The following is a 15,007-nucleotide window of genomic DNA, read 5'->3' as shown; positions in this document are numbered from 1 at the left end:
AATTTTTTAAAAAATATAAAATTTAAAAGGATAAATTCACAATTTATGCAAATAGCACTAGAATTATTGTTGTGTAGTCAGCATCTCATTGATGGAAAATCATTAATTTGTCCATTGTATTAATCAGGAATAACAGTTCTATTATGAAAAAAAGAAAAAGAAATGAAACCGCCATACTTTTTTTTCAATAAATCAGAAGAATAATAACAAAAAAAATGAGCAAAGTTGTCAAAAAATTGACAAAAACAACGGCTCTAGTATGACCACGTCAGCATCATTTACCATGTCAACATAATTAACAATCAAATTAGTTAATTGAAGATTTCCATTAATAAAAGATTTCAGTTAATAAAGTGAAATTTTTAAGAGTTTAATTGATTTTATTTACTTTTTAACCCTTATAAAAAATAAATAGATTTGAATTGGATTTCATTACTTTAATTAACCAATTTTTTTAAATTTTAATGCATTTAAAAAAATCACTAAACACTCTAAAAATTAAAATAAATTCAATGCTGATCTATTGAATTCAAATAATTCTAGTTTATTATTTTTAATAAACTAGAATTGTTTATTTATTTATTCTTATTAGTAGTATCTTTTCCAAGAAGAAAAAAAAAACATTATTATTTTAAACTGAAAACCAAGTTAAGCTGTTGCCTTAATTAAAATAATACTACGATTGGATTGGAATTATCCATTGGCTTTGTAAAAACATATATGATGATAGACTCAAGAAGCATCCTACTTCCGCCATAATTTACTTCTTACTTCCCGTTGGACGAACACCCATGCAATTATGTACTTACTCGGTTGCCTCTCTCACTATATATCATTGCTTTCCGACATACTTGCAACATGTTTTTTGCCTTTATGGTTTTCGGTCCATTTGTCCAATCTAGTATTGTCTCCCGAATAACTTGTTGATTTTAATTCAGCAGAAAAAAATATAAACAAATAACAAAGAATCCAATTCATAATTCGAAAAGAGTTAATGTCAATCCAGAAATCTGCTGCATCCATCCTTGTGGCAAACCTCTTATGATGTAGAGTTTTACTTGGGAAGGACAAGGAGGAGTTGAGACAGAGAGACATGGATATTGTTGTTTGTTCCGGTGGGGCGACAAGTTAGTTTAGATATCTGGTTCTAATACCAATTATAATGTCTGTTGGCTAACAAGACGTCTCTGCCCATAAAATTAATCAAAGCAACTTACACCATCATAAGCAGCAAAATATTACAAACGACTATATTTAATGCGGAAATATATATCAACATTGAATTCTCAAATAGATAGAACACAAACTACTATTTATAACAACAAGGAATTCAAAGAAATGCAACGAAGTACCTCTTTTTTATCGACCATCGGCAGAATTGAATGACTCTGCAAAACCAGTAGGCCGAGCCGGGATACTACCTTTGCTGTCTTCTAGGTCCAAATAACTAAAATCTTTTCCTTCAGCTTCCTGCCAGTCTTTCACCATCTGATTAAGAGGAAGGCTGTAATCAATGGCACAATAATCATCATTATCATCATCCAGTGGTTTCCATTTTTCAACAAGTGGAGCCAATACATTCACAGCATGCCCCATGTCTGGCCGTTGGCTGGGTTCCCTTGCAGTGCAATGTCCAGCAAGTTCAGCAATGATGGAGACACTCTCAAATGTTTCATCCTTTACATCGAGAGATGGGTCGATAGCAGCCCTTAATTTCTCCTTGTCTGGTTTGATATGCCAGAACCATGCAGCTAAGTACTGGGTCTCTTCAGGCCTATCCTCATCAAGTGCAGTCAATCCAGTCAGAAGTTCCATCAGCACGACACCAAAACTAAAAACATCGGCTTTGGTGGTGATTTTTCCTGTAACTGAAGTATACTGGAACTTTGAAGTTAGAGTCAGTACAAAAACAAATGACATCAATAACAACTACGGGATATGCTTCCATTTGTGCAAAGACTAGAACAAATCAGCTTAAAATCCTCTAGATCAGCTTACTACCGGCATATATTACTTTCAAAAAGTCCTTGTAACTCCAAGGAGGAGTTCAAACTACATTCATATTGAAAGAAAGAATGGTTAAAAGTTTTAAGCAAAGTAAACTATTTCATGAGAAAACTTATGTTTATTTAAGCCTGATCTCATTTCAAATGATTGGACAACCTTAGACAGTTTGCTTACCTGCATATTCTGGTGCTAAGTAACCAAAAGTCCCAGCAAGCCTGGTCACAACAGATTTCTCCCCGTTAGGAGCAAGTTTGACTAAACCAAAGTCTGAAACTTTTGCTCTGAAATCATCACCAAGTAAAATATTTGAAGACTTAAGATCTCTATGTATGAAGCTTTGATGACCCAGGGTGTGAAGATACTCCATTCCTCTGGCTACATCCAAGGCGATATTTAGCCGTCTCTTCCAAGATAGAGGCTCTAATTTCAGGCTCTTCCAATGGAAAAGATGCTTGCTAAGAGCACCTTGAGACATATATTCATAAACAAGAATTCTCTCATTGCCTTCAATGGAATAACCCAAAAGAGATACCAAATGGCGGTGCCGAACCTTTGAAAGGACTGCAATTTCAGCCTGGAATTCATCCAAAGCCTTGTTTGTAATCACACCAGCCTCCATTCTTTTAACTGCAATTTGTGTTCCATCATCTAGTTCCCCTTTATAAACTACACCAAAGCCACCACGGCCGAGCTCTTTCTGTGCTGCAAAATTTTTTGTTACATTCCGAAGAACTTGAACTGATATGACCAAATTTCCAGCTTCAATAACATGAGACTCCCCAATGCTACTACTATTTCTGCTTGCAGAGCCACTCCCTGTTAGGGTAGAAGTGTTTCCATTGGTGTTATTGGCAGCAACAACAACCTTAACCATATTATCTGGATCAGATGGATCCCTGGGAGGGATTACCAGGGAAGTTGAAGACAAATTACTGTCTTTTCTCTTCTTATAAAAGTAGATGGATAGAGGAATGACAAGAAATGCAACAAGTGCAAAACTTGCAACAGGAGCCATGATCAAAACAAATGTGTTTCTTTTGAAACCTTTTGTTTTTGTTGATTTCAGAGAAGAGTTAGTGGCAGGGGAACCCGGATCTGAATCTTGTGATGACGTAGTAGGGATATTGGGTGGAGAATCTGAACTCTCAGGTGGAATATTAGCCCCTTTGGTATGGTCTGTCTTATCACCGTTCAATAAAGGATTACCAGTTACGACAAGCTTCACAGTTCTACTAAATTTTGGTAAAGGACCAGATATGTTATTGCCACTGAGATCCAGAGTTTCTAGGGATTTCAAGCTAGTCCAGTTATTTGGAATGGGACCACTTAGATTGTTAGATTGAAGCCTGATTTGAGAAAGGGAGTCCAGCTTTGCAACTGAAGGACTCAAACAACCAGAGAGATTATAATGGGGCAAATTTATGACTGAAACCTTCCCACTATTGCATCTAATTCCCAACCAGTTGCAGGGCTCATTACCAGACCAGGAGGATACAAGCTTGGAAGGGTAATTCACCACTCCAAGAAACTCTATAAGTGCCATAACTTCTGGGGAGCAAAGAAGCCCCTGAGTGGCTTGACAGAACTTGTTTGAAGCAAAAGTTACCTTTGATGCTTTGAACATTGGAATTGGACCCATCAAGTGATTATTGTTTAAATCTAAGTTTTGCAGTCTCATATTTGCTAAACTAATAGGAATTAGGCCAACAAGTTTGTTACTATTAAGATTGAGATCCTTCAAGAGAGTTAACTTACCAATTCTCTCTGGGATTGTTCCAGTGAAGTGGTTCCCGTGCAGCCATAAAACTGTGAGGGACTCCATTGTTGCCACAACATCGATTGGACCAGTCATCCCTCCATGCAGTTGATTATTCAGCCAAAGCATCTGTAAAGCACTGCCATTGAAAGTTCCCTGAATTTCACCAGACAACCTATTACCAGAAAGCATCAAGTTTGTCAAGGAAGGCATGGAACCAAGGAAATCTGGCAATGGCCCGATCAAATTACAGTTCATACAAGAAAGATTGGTCAATTGAGCAGAATTTTCCAAAGCCTTAGGGAATGACCAGCCTGTACTAGCATTAAAATTGTTGGCATCCAATGCCAAGACTTCCAGATTATCTAAACCATCAAGGAAATCAGATGGAATAGAATCAAAATTGTTGTAATCCAAATAAGCATACCGCAAATTAGATAAACCAGAAAAAGATGGCAACTTTCCGCTCAACTGGTTCCTTTGGAGACCAATGTTCTTGAGCATGGAGAGTTTGTTCAAGTTTTGAGGCAAAGTACCCTTCAACCCCATACCTTGAGCCTGAATCTGAGTAACCCTGGAATTCTCACAATAGATGTGGTTCCAGCTTGGAGGACCACAAGGATCACCACCCTTTTCGGGCCATTTCAAGAGCTCCGGATTATCAAGTTCATCTCTGAATTGCATTAAAACATCAAGGTCACCAGAGTCAGTGGTGCTAAAAACCACTGTAACAAGAGACAAAAGAAGCACTGAAGCTAACTTCTTTCTCATTGCAGATATTTGGGTGCTGCTGCACTGGAGCAGATAACCTCAACTACTATAAAAGCAGCTTCACTTGAGCAACAATGGTGGTTTCTTCAAATACCCACTTCAAGTCTTGCATCAAATAATTTTAAAAAAATAGATTTTAGATTTGTGGTATACTAAGAGACAGTGAAGAAGAGACACAGTAATTCATGAAAACAAACAAGGAGAAAAAAAAATCAAACTTTGGGAGCTATAGAGCAACGAGGGCAGATTTATTACATGAAAAACAAAACAAAACAAAGTATTCGATCAAAGTTGAACAGTTGAAGAATATAAGCCTAACGAAAAAACAAAAATGAAACTTGGACGATACCTTATAGCCTAAAGGTGAATTTCTCAATTAGCATTACAAATATAAATACATATAATCATCAACTTCAATATTCTGGAAAAGTGGTTTTTCATTTGCCAGACACCACCAAAGACCATACCAGATTTCCTTTTCACTCTCCCCTTGCCTCATCAATAACTGCAAAAAGACAAGGGCAGTACTGTCTTTTGAGTAGGATGCTACATCCAGGTGCCATTACTTTTAACAGTTTTCTTTCCTTTTTCATTTCTTCATTAAAACAGCACTCACTGCTATTAACTAATTAATCAATTCCACTTTTACGGCTTGTTTAATTAAAGTTATATATTTTTATTGTAGCAATTAAGCTGGTGGGTCATTTTTTGTTGAGTGGAACACTGATCCATTTCAGAGGTGCTTTGATTTCCATGTCTTGGTGGCTTGTTTCATGGTACAAGTTATTATTCATATTCTTCTGCAGATAATAAATAATAAAATAATACAGACCAAACAAGTTTTATTAGTATTATTTTACTCAACTAATTTGGGGTCGGAAGAATAATGGTGTAATTGTGGTCCTGCTTTTTCTTTTCAGATTTTTCTATTGTTTTCTTCCAATATTTACTTCATCTCTTCCGTGGAGAGTTTGATATAGGAACAGATTTGAGTGTTCAAATTTCCCAAGTCTTTTATGATTTTTGGTGAAGATAAAAGAATAGTAAGTCATTTCACTAGATGTAAGTAATCACTCAGGTCGCCAAAATATAAAAAGTTTTTTTTTTTGTTAAAATCACAAGATACACTATTCGTTACTTTAAGAAGATTTGATTTGATTGAGAAACAATACTTTAAAAAAAGAAACAAGAAACAAACTTATGCCATGATTAACCAAAAAGTGAGATTTCAAAACCTCTCTATTGTTCATTTGCTCTTCGACGTATTACACATAATCTTAAGCTGTTTAATATAATATTAATATATAGCATATACTTTTGGGCTCACACTCGTTTTTAATCATTTTTACTGTTGGGCTATATTGTATATGCTAATTCAAAGGCCGAAGCATTAACTTTTATGTTGCATAGCCCTTCAAAATCACGATGATCGATATTGTATTAAAGTTAAGAGATCTTATCCTAAACTGCAGTCCACGTAGGTGTGGAGGGATGATCCATATGGGTGAAAAAAGCACAGTATTTCTGTGTAAACTATGAGTCTCGCTCGCAGTCTCAATTAAAAAACAAAATGAAGCACTAGAGTAATTGGAAATCGTAGCTGGGATCATTACTTAAAGTTGTGGTTAATTTGGTATGAACTGACGAATAGCTCAGCAGTATTTTTTCTATCATAAACGTATTTATATTAACGAAGGAAGATACTATACTATTGGTAAGTTAGTAGAGGACAACTAAACCTAATTTAAACAATATTAATAATCCTAACCAATGATTTTGATTGGGTTAATGTTAAAAGTTAATCATATACCAATTTAGTTTGAAAATTTATCAAATCATTAAACTTTTTTTTTAAAGTCATATATTAAATATATATTTGTTCATGAATTGGGCTACTCACCTATGCCCAAAAGTCTGTCCGAAATTTAGGAAGATTTGAGCAAAAATATTAGGCTCAGAAAAAGAATTGGACAAAAAAATTAGGCCCATTTAAAATATAGATTAGGCTCGGGCTTAAATATTTAAGGCCCTGAACATGTTCAAGCCCGAGCCAGACCCATTTTTAAGTTTATAATACTTTATATTATGTTATTTTTATATATTATGTAATTTGGAACAAATTAAAAAATAAACCTATACTAAATATATAATACTACTCTAATGCAAACATTAAAATAATGTTAAAATGACTATATAAAAAATTTCAATAAATAAAAAATGTATAAAATTATTAAATATTAAAATAATATAATATAAATATTTTAAAAAAATTAAAAATAATATATGTGAACCTAAAATGAGATTGGGTTAGTCTTTTGCAAATATAGGCGGGTTTGGGCAAAATTTTAAACCCATATTTTGGGCAGGGTCAAACTTAGATAAGCATAAAATATATATTAATATCAGGCTTAAACTCAGCCCGTGAACACCTCTAATTAAAAAAAGTTATATAAATAATTTAATTTATTTTAAAAATAAAATAAAAATTGAATCATGTGTGTTGGCCTAATCGCCAACGTGTTCATCACACAAGGTGTGACCTAAGTTCGAATCGCGCTAGTTGTGTTCCTTTTAGGCCTTTACCAAAAATTATGTAACGAATACATTTATAAATAATTAATATAAATAATGAATGAGTTGAAAACTAAAAAGGATTGAGTTCAAATTTTATCGTGTGTATATTTTTTTATATAGAAAATATAAAAGGATTACTTTCAAAATAATACAAATTACTATGTAAAGTAAAAATATCTTATTATAATTAAGTGTTTAATATACAGGATAGATTATTTTTCTTTCACCCACATTTTATTTGTGTTATTTGAAATATGATCAAATGATTTGTTTGTTATAAATTGAAATATACGTGAGTTGGCAAATATTTAAACCATTTGATGGTCACGAACAAATATATTTAAGCCTCAATGATAGTGGTATGACATGGTTGGAGTATCTCCAAGACAAGCACGCCTCAATGTACGCACTTAGGACGAAGGGCCTCGAGCATGGAAGGAGAACCACTCCAACAGCGAGATGAAGTTAACCGGGGCATGGTTGTTGGAATAGCTGGGAACCAAGATACTAGCAAATTTGGTGCAACAGCGATTTTTCAATACAAGAAATACAACCGAATTATCATATGGCAGGCAATAGAGGGATCCACCAAACTTTATTCTACACTCATCTTTCTTCGGACCCTTCTACTACATCTCAAGCATATGGATGTAAAGAACTGTCTATGCAAGGATCCCTCCTGGAAATTGAGCAATATTCTAGAAAAGAAAACAGTAATAAATTGGCAGTTGCAACCTCTTATGGAGGGTGTACAGATTCTACAACGGGAAGTGCAAATTCTTGGTGCTCCAACAAGGGATGGCTTGCAAAGACGAGTAAATTGGATGGCTAGAACAACATATCAGACTTCATGTGGTTGGTATATTTGCTATTGTACCAAAAAAATGATACTAGTATGGTAGATATGATTTGGATAGGTTAGTCTGAATAAAAAAAAATATCCGTTATTTTATATAATTTCATAAAATATTTATTTATATAATATTATATAATTTATATGGAATGACTATTTACATCAAACATCTTCGAATTATGACCCTCATTCTAAATTTATTAAACTATCAAGGATAAATCAATTAAGTCATTTCATTATTAAAATAATTTTAATGTTACTAAATTGTTTTTTTTAAAATGTTGTGGCTAACTTTTAAAAATAAAAACTAAAAATAAAGAACAATGTAAAAATTTTAAAAACCTCAACATCAATATTTTGATAATATCTACTTTAACAATATTTTTGTTCTTAAAATATTCATTAAATTAAGTTTTTAAGATTATCGTACCATATTTAGTTGTACATAATTAACATAATTTAAGATGTTGGCAAGCCTTGAAATGGAATCTAAATAATAGGTATTTGTTATTCGAGTCCAAGACCCTTGTTTAAACAGCCCAGGTTCCTGAATGAAGCACAAATTTGTAACCGACCAAAACATCTTGCAAACAAATACCCGACCCGCATTTCAATACCATTTTCACCCTACCTTAAACCTCCATTTGTTATTTTACAAAAAATTTTAAAGCCCTAGACTAGGGTTTTCACTCGCTTCTTCGAAATAAAGATCAAGTCTTCGTCGCGATGGTTTGTTCGTTTCGAGTTCACTCTCTTTCTTTTTAAAGAAGTGGCTGCAATGGTTAATTTTTGTCGATGTTGCTAATTTCTTATTTGATTTGTCTGTTTAGCCGCAAGGTGATTACATAGAGCTACACAGAAAGAGGCATGGTTATCGCCATGACTTCTTCGAGAAGAAGCGCAAGAAGGAAGCTCGCCAAGTTCACGAGCGTTCCGCTAAGGCCCAGAAGGTCTTTATTTTCTTAATTTTCCCTTTTATTTTGATTATTTTCTCTTTTCTTTTTCGGGGGTTTATGTGCTAATTCATTTGTTTCTCTGTAGGCCCTTGGTATTAAGGGTAAGATGATTGCCAAGAAAAATTATGCTGAGAAGGCCCTCATGAAGAAAACGTTAGTTCTATTTCCTAATTATTATTTTTTCTAATTTGGATTTTTCCATCTTTTTTAGTATGTTTTAATCCAATTAAAATCTTATGGGAATGATGTTCTGTTTTGCACTTAAAAATTTGATGATAACTTGTCTTTTTAATAGTTTTTCAGATGAAATTAGATTCTGTAAATTGATTGACTTCATGGGCTAAATTTATTGTGGTAATGCCCATAATGATCATATTGTCTTCCATTAAATCAATGTCTTATTCATGCCCCTTATTCCTAGGAAATTAACATGACTGTTTTCCATTTTCATGTTGCTCACAATTTTAAATTTTCTTCACTCGGTTGGTCCGTAATCGCCTATTTTTGTGTACTGTGAAAATTAAATGCCTATCGTTTCTAAGGCCAGTTATGGAGTCATGAAATGGAACTTGGGCCTGAGACAGTGAATTTATTTTTTTAAGATGTTAACACCATAAAGCTTTTGCTTTGGGTCTAGACCTTGTTAACCATAATAACTAGGAATTAATTCTGCATCACATCAACAGATTGGCCATGCATGAGGAATCGTCAACTAGGCGCAAGGTTGATGATGAAGTGCAAGATGGCGCTATTCCTGCATATCTTATGGATCGTGAAAACACCACACGTGCAAAGGTAGCTGACATAAGAGTTTGATGGCACATGAATCCAATCATCAATACATGTAACATTATACTATGTTTAAGTTCTCAGCAACACGATAAAGCAAAAAAGGAAAGAGAAAGCTGGAAAATGGGAGGTCCCTATACCCAAGGTAAAAAGATTCTGAAACTTTCTGTTTGTTGCATCTCAATATGTGCTTTCTCAGGTATTTTTTCTGTTTCTGTATTTTATTTTTCTTGTAACTACAGTTGTTTGACTTCTTAAGTTTTGACCTTCAGGTAAGGCCTGTGGCAGAAGATGAGATGTTTAAGGTGATCAGATCTGGTAAACGAAAAAGTAAGTATATATAAATTGCTTCTTCCTCTTTTTATGCTAACTTTACTTGCACAACATGAACTTTTTTGTATCTGGAGTTGGATTGCACCAGAGGAAAGGATAATGTTGGATTTTTATCAGAAATTCTTGTTCTCCTGTGTTAATTTCTTTCTCTTGCAGCTAAACAATGGAAGAGGATGGTCACAAAGTGCACATTTGTAGGACCTGGTTTTACAAGAAAACCTCCCAAATACGAGCATTTTATCCGTCCGTCGGGGTTGCGATTTACTAAAGCTCATGTCACACACCCTGAACTCTAATGCACCTTCAATCTTGACATCATTGGGGTGAAGAAAAATCCCAATGGTCCAATGTATACCTCTCTTGGTGTTATGACCAAAGGAACAATCATTGAGGTTTTTTTTGTCATTGTTATTTTTTTTTATATATATTTGGCATGAATTCTGCTTGCGCGAAATTATTGATGTCCATATTTTTATGTTGAATTCAGGTGAATGTAAGTGAATTGGGTCTGGTCACACCGGCTGGGAAAGTTGTTTGGGGTAAAGATCCTCTCACTATTCAAGCATGATGAATAAATATCCTATCTTGCTTTTTTATTTTAATGCTTGTTCCTATTTGGATTTCCGAATGCAGTAAAATATGCTCAAGTAACAAATAACCCAGAGAATGATGGTTGTATAAATGCAGTTTTGCTTGTGTAAGCGGTTTACAACAGACATTTCAAATTTGATAATCCAATTCATATCAAGTCTGCTAACTTTCTCTCTTTTTCATTTTTTTCAGTGTTAGATTTAGATTTAGATATTTCAATGCTTTTGAACCAAATCTGTTTATTTATAAATCTGGGTTTATAAGAGTTATGCCTTTTCCCCTGGTATATGGTACGATAGAAAGTGATCAATTCCTAAGGAATTTAATTGGTGATAGAATGATGACTTTCTAGATGCTAAAAAGCATATAAGTTTTTGGGGACAATTATCATTTTTTGGTATAATATCACTTTGTCCACCACTTGACCTCTAGTTGCATTTGTTTGTTGCCTTATTTCATCAAGGATACTTTGATTGTGTCTATCGAGTCTAATACCTTCAAATGCTTAAATACGGGCCCATGTTTTAGTTCTGTTAAGTAGTCCTGCTCAAAATATCCCACTGCAACATTAATCTTGTAATCGTAATCCGAGTTTGAAGCTACGACTGCATTTTAAGGTTCTTACAAACAACATCAATCTCTAGTTAGCCTTGCCGTTTCAAAGTTATTATCTCCTGCCCTTAACGAGATCACTTTTCAATTACTTGTTCTAAATTGAGGTGTGAGTTCCAACATTTTTCATTCAAATCGAGTAAAAACTTCTTGCTTCCTTAGGTTCCAGGTGATTTATATTCAAACCATTGAAAAATCCATTGCGGAGTTGTGTTCAACAAGAAATGTTGCACAGAAAATGAACTGAAGGCCGTGCAAACTCACATTGGACAAAAAGTTGTTTCATTTTCCTTGTTATAAGAGAGAAAGATCACTCACACTAACAGATATTCTAATAAGTTCATCTTTTGCGGGAAGACATGGAAAACTATAATTTGAGTGGCAATTTTAATTTCCACAATTTCTTCCATTCGACTGTTACTAGTACAATCTCCTCTTAAGCCATTGCCCGAAAAGAGTTTATTGAGGATTCTCCTTCCGGATCAAATTTCCACACCCATTTATTAAATCAATATTTACTTCAAATACAATTTTAACCGTATATTAATTTTGTTATAACTAGTGTAGTAATTGGGAAATATCAAATTAATATTATATTTAATGTAAAGAATTTTGAAAAATATCCCAACCATGGATTTACGTTTCCTAAGAGATTTAGGTTCCATTACCAAATACTCATTGAAAGAAAACCAGACGTCACCTTACAAGATGTTGCCATACGGGTGTGTCCATAATTTGTGGATTAGAAATGCTGATAAATAAATTATAAACTCCTTATATAAGTCGTCATTATTGTTGCACAAATCACTACATATCAAGGGCATAAAAAAAACCAACTTTATCAAGCAAACCACCATCTTAATAATAAAGATGCAAACAGCAAATGAAAGATATGGAAATCCTCACAACGCGTTTGAAAGATCAGAGTTTCACCGGATTAAAAACTTGGAGCAACAAGATGCTAATGGGCAGTGGCTGCCAAATGTTGAGGTTCAATCACCTGAAGCAAGCCGGCTGCCAGTCTTCTCGTAAGATCCTCCACTGGAACTTTCACTGCATCCATCCTTATGCCGATATCAGCTGCATATCGACTTGCACAGTACATCCCAACTGCTGTAGCTGCCATACCATAAATGTTTGTAGTAACAAGGCGTAATGGAGTTGACAACACAGCTGCAAGAGGGCCTCCTATAATAGATATTGCTTGACCACTTCGTCCAACCGAATGATCCAGAACGAGCAGCCCAGTTTTGCAATAGATTGCAAAATCCTCACAGTTGTTCTTGAATACATTATAGCAACCAAATCCATTTTCGAGCAAGTATTTTGCTCGATGAACCACTAAATCATCCGGATCAGTGACTGCAAGAGTGCAGGTTCCACCTCTTGCTTTTGCAATAAAGAGAGCAGGGCTGACTGCATACTCGAAACGATACAATATTCCACCAGCAAGGAAGCAGTCCAAGCACGAGGAAACAACACCATTACCTTCTTCAGGTGGAGTGCAGGTAGGGCAATGCAGTTGAGATTGAGCTGGCCCAGAGCTTACCAGGATGAGATCAAGCACAGTTCCTGTACCAAATTCTTGGCCACGTCTTGTAAAATGGATGACCGTATTGTTTCCAACATAGATGCCTGTCCTCATACACAAGGAAAAAGATACAATTATTAAAATAATTCCAGCAAAATATAACTGGAAAATGAAAAACATAAAAGTAAACACATAACTCTTCAATAGATAATCTGAAAACATACTCGATAACAGAAAAATATATACCATTCTGAATTCGTATCATAATCTCTATAATAGCAAAATATTTACCATTCTGAACTCATACGTATCATTTCTACCTCCAAATGCATTCCAACATCTCCTATTTTGCAATACCCGATCTCAAACTCAAAATTACAAGAACCATGAAATAGATAATTCAATCTGGTCGCTCCTCTATATACAAAGAACTTCTTAATAAAGTAGTTCGTTAGAGCATCACTGCAAATGCAAAACTATTTCTAGAAGGTAGAAAAACTAACCAATTCTATTCATATAAATATAAATATAAATATATATTACATTTGCAATTGATTCACACACCCTGACAAAAGCAAATCATTACCTACTCACATACCATAAACAAGGCTGCTCCTATGATTTGAACCCACGATGTGGGTTTTTAAGGTAAACATCCAGTGCCATTAGGCCAAGAGCTGAAGTTCTCAAATACAAATAAATGCGGATAATGCACTGCCACTTACATTTAAAATAGGATTTGGTAACAAATGCGCTGAAGTCACTCTTAAGGTCACAATATACGGTAATATCTTTAACAAAATGCATTGAAAATGATAAATAATGTTACCAGTTATTGCATTTCATAGAACGTCCATTACAAAAATAGAAAGTGCCATGGGTTAGCAAAATCCTTGAAACTATACAGTTCTTTAATTACGGTTATACGATATAGGATGGATACCAGAGTACCTAAGCAGGCTAAGCATATTATAGAATGGTCCTACTGCTTAACTAATAAAATATAGGTTTTCAAGAGGAAAGGATCTTCTGAGATAAAAGCATAGAAACAGTGCTTTTCAAACGCCAAAAATTGGCCAAATGCAGAAGGAAAAAAATTCAGCTTTTCTCAAAAGCGCTTTTTGTCCTAAAAGTTTAACATATACTTCCTTAACCATCAGATCATGCTTAAAATTCAATTCAAACCCACATCCACAAATAGAAATGCAAACTATTCCCCAAAAAAGGAAAGGGTGGAAGTAAGTAAAGAACCGTGATGGGCATAAATATAAGCAGTCCTCCATGAATAAATGTGATCCCCTGGTTTCAGGCTCTTCTTATCAATTCTGTTTTACCCATTCGTTAACATGAAAGAAGCAAAATGATTTTGAATCAGTTCAGCATACCAATCTTTAAAAAACAAAAACAGATGAACTGCAAAAAAAGATAAAAAGAACCTGTTAGAAAGCAGCCCCATGCTTTTTCTTCTTTGGTAAAACCAGATCCGGATATTGTAATTTCGAAAATCCGGTTCGTCTTCTTCTTCCTGCTTTGCTTTTTAAGTCTCGTTTTTTCCCTTTTTATCCGAATTCCCGTAAACTAGATTTACGTGTAATAATCGTTAAGATATTATATTTATTTTTAAACCGTCTATCCCTTAACCATTGATAAATTTCTTTTCGCGTAAGTGTAAAAAGTAATCAAACATTTTTAGAAAAAATTTATTAAGCTCTATTCTCTTTTAGATACTTAAATTTTTAAAATGCATTAAAAAAATCCTTAAAAATTTTTTAAAAAAATAATTAAGTTCCTATATTTTTTTACACTCAATTAAATACTTGAACTGTCAAAATGTATCATTTTTCGCCACATGTCATGCGCCGTTGCGGCACGTGATGGCTTTAACTGAAAAAAATTGGGTATCGTTAATATTAATGGTCAACAGTTAAATTTAATAGTTAAAGGGCATTTTAATGCATTTTTATAATTTTTTTATGATTTTTACGAAATTTTTCAATTTTTTATATTTTTTACGATTTTTATAAAAAAATTCTAATTTTAAAAAAAAATATTTTTTATAACTTTTATTATTTTTTTTATTTTTATAATTTTTTTACCACATGTCACGCCGTGGTTGTGACATAAGATGACTTTAACTGAGCAGTTAACTTTAACGGTATTGTTAAAGTTAATGATCAAATGACATTTTTGATGCATTTCATGTACTTGATTGAGTGCAAAAAAAAGGGCTTATT

At 33.9% G+C, this 15,007-nt stretch overlaps 2 protein-coding genes and 1 pseudogene across 8 annotated transcripts; 1 reads left to right on the top strand and 2 right to left on the bottom strand.

Annotated features, from left to right (window-relative positions):
* Positions 1–1,169: 1,169 nt before the first annotated feature.
* On the bottom strand, positions 1,170–5,181 carry LOC107891186 (receptor-like kinase TMK3). 6 transcript variants are annotated; one of them, XM_041100770.1, is made up of 4 exons: positions 4,884–5,041; positions 4,524–4,639; positions 2,182–4,436; positions 1,170–1,878 (listed from the first exon to the last, which is right to left on the bottom strand). In XM_041100770.1, the coding sequence occupies exons 2-4, from the start codon at positions 4,532–4,534 to the stop codon at positions 1,832–1,834; spliced, it is 2,313 nt and encodes a 770-aa protein (XP_040956704.1). In that variant the 5' UTR covers positions 4,535–4,639; positions 4,884–5,041; the 3' UTR covers positions 1,170–1,831. The 6 variants fall into 6 exon arrangements, with proteins under 6 accessions (XP_040956704.1, XP_040956701.1, XP_016671381.2 ...); XM_041100767.1 differs by having other exon boundaries at positions 1,170–1,868; positions 4,884–5,040; XM_016815892.2 differs by having other exon boundaries at positions 1,170–1,868; positions 2,182–4,639; positions 4,884–5,181.
* Positions 5,182–8,530: 3,349 nt separating this feature from the next.
* LOC107891189 (ribosome biogenesis protein NSA2 homolog) lies at positions 8,531–10,796 on the top strand (annotated as a pseudogene).
* A 1,201-nt stretch (positions 10,797–11,997) lies between these two features.
* On the bottom strand, positions 11,998–14,390 carry LOC107891188 (protein LEAD-SENSITIVE 1). 2 transcript variants are annotated; one of them, XM_016815897.2, is made up of 3 exons: positions 14,210–14,390; positions 14,025–14,098; positions 11,998–12,877 (listed from the first exon to the last, which is right to left on the bottom strand). In XM_016815897.2, exons 1-3 carry the CDS (start codon positions 14,227–14,229, stop codon positions 12,204–12,206), a joined length of 768 nt encoding a protein of 255 aa, XP_016671386.1. In that variant the 5' UTR covers positions 14,230–14,390; the 3' UTR covers positions 11,998–12,203. The 2 variants fall into 2 exon arrangements, with proteins under 2 accessions (XP_016671386.1, XP_040956706.1); XM_041100772.1 differs by lacking the exons at positions 14,025–14,098; positions 14,210–14,390 and adding an exon at positions 13,372–14,008.
* Positions 14,391–15,007: the final 617 nt, after the last annotated feature.

This window comes from Gossypium hirsutum, chromosome D09 (assembly GCF_007990345.1).
Source record: "Gossypium hirsutum isolate 1008001.06 chromosome D09, Gossypium_hirsutum_v2.1, whole genome shotgun sequence".
Lineage (NCBI taxonomy): Eukaryota > Viridiplantae > Streptophyta > Magnoliopsida > Malvales > Malvaceae > Gossypium > Gossypium hirsutum.
The sequence above is the reverse complement of the archived record's forward strand: the minus strand, read 5'-3'. Positions and strand labels throughout refer to the sequence as shown.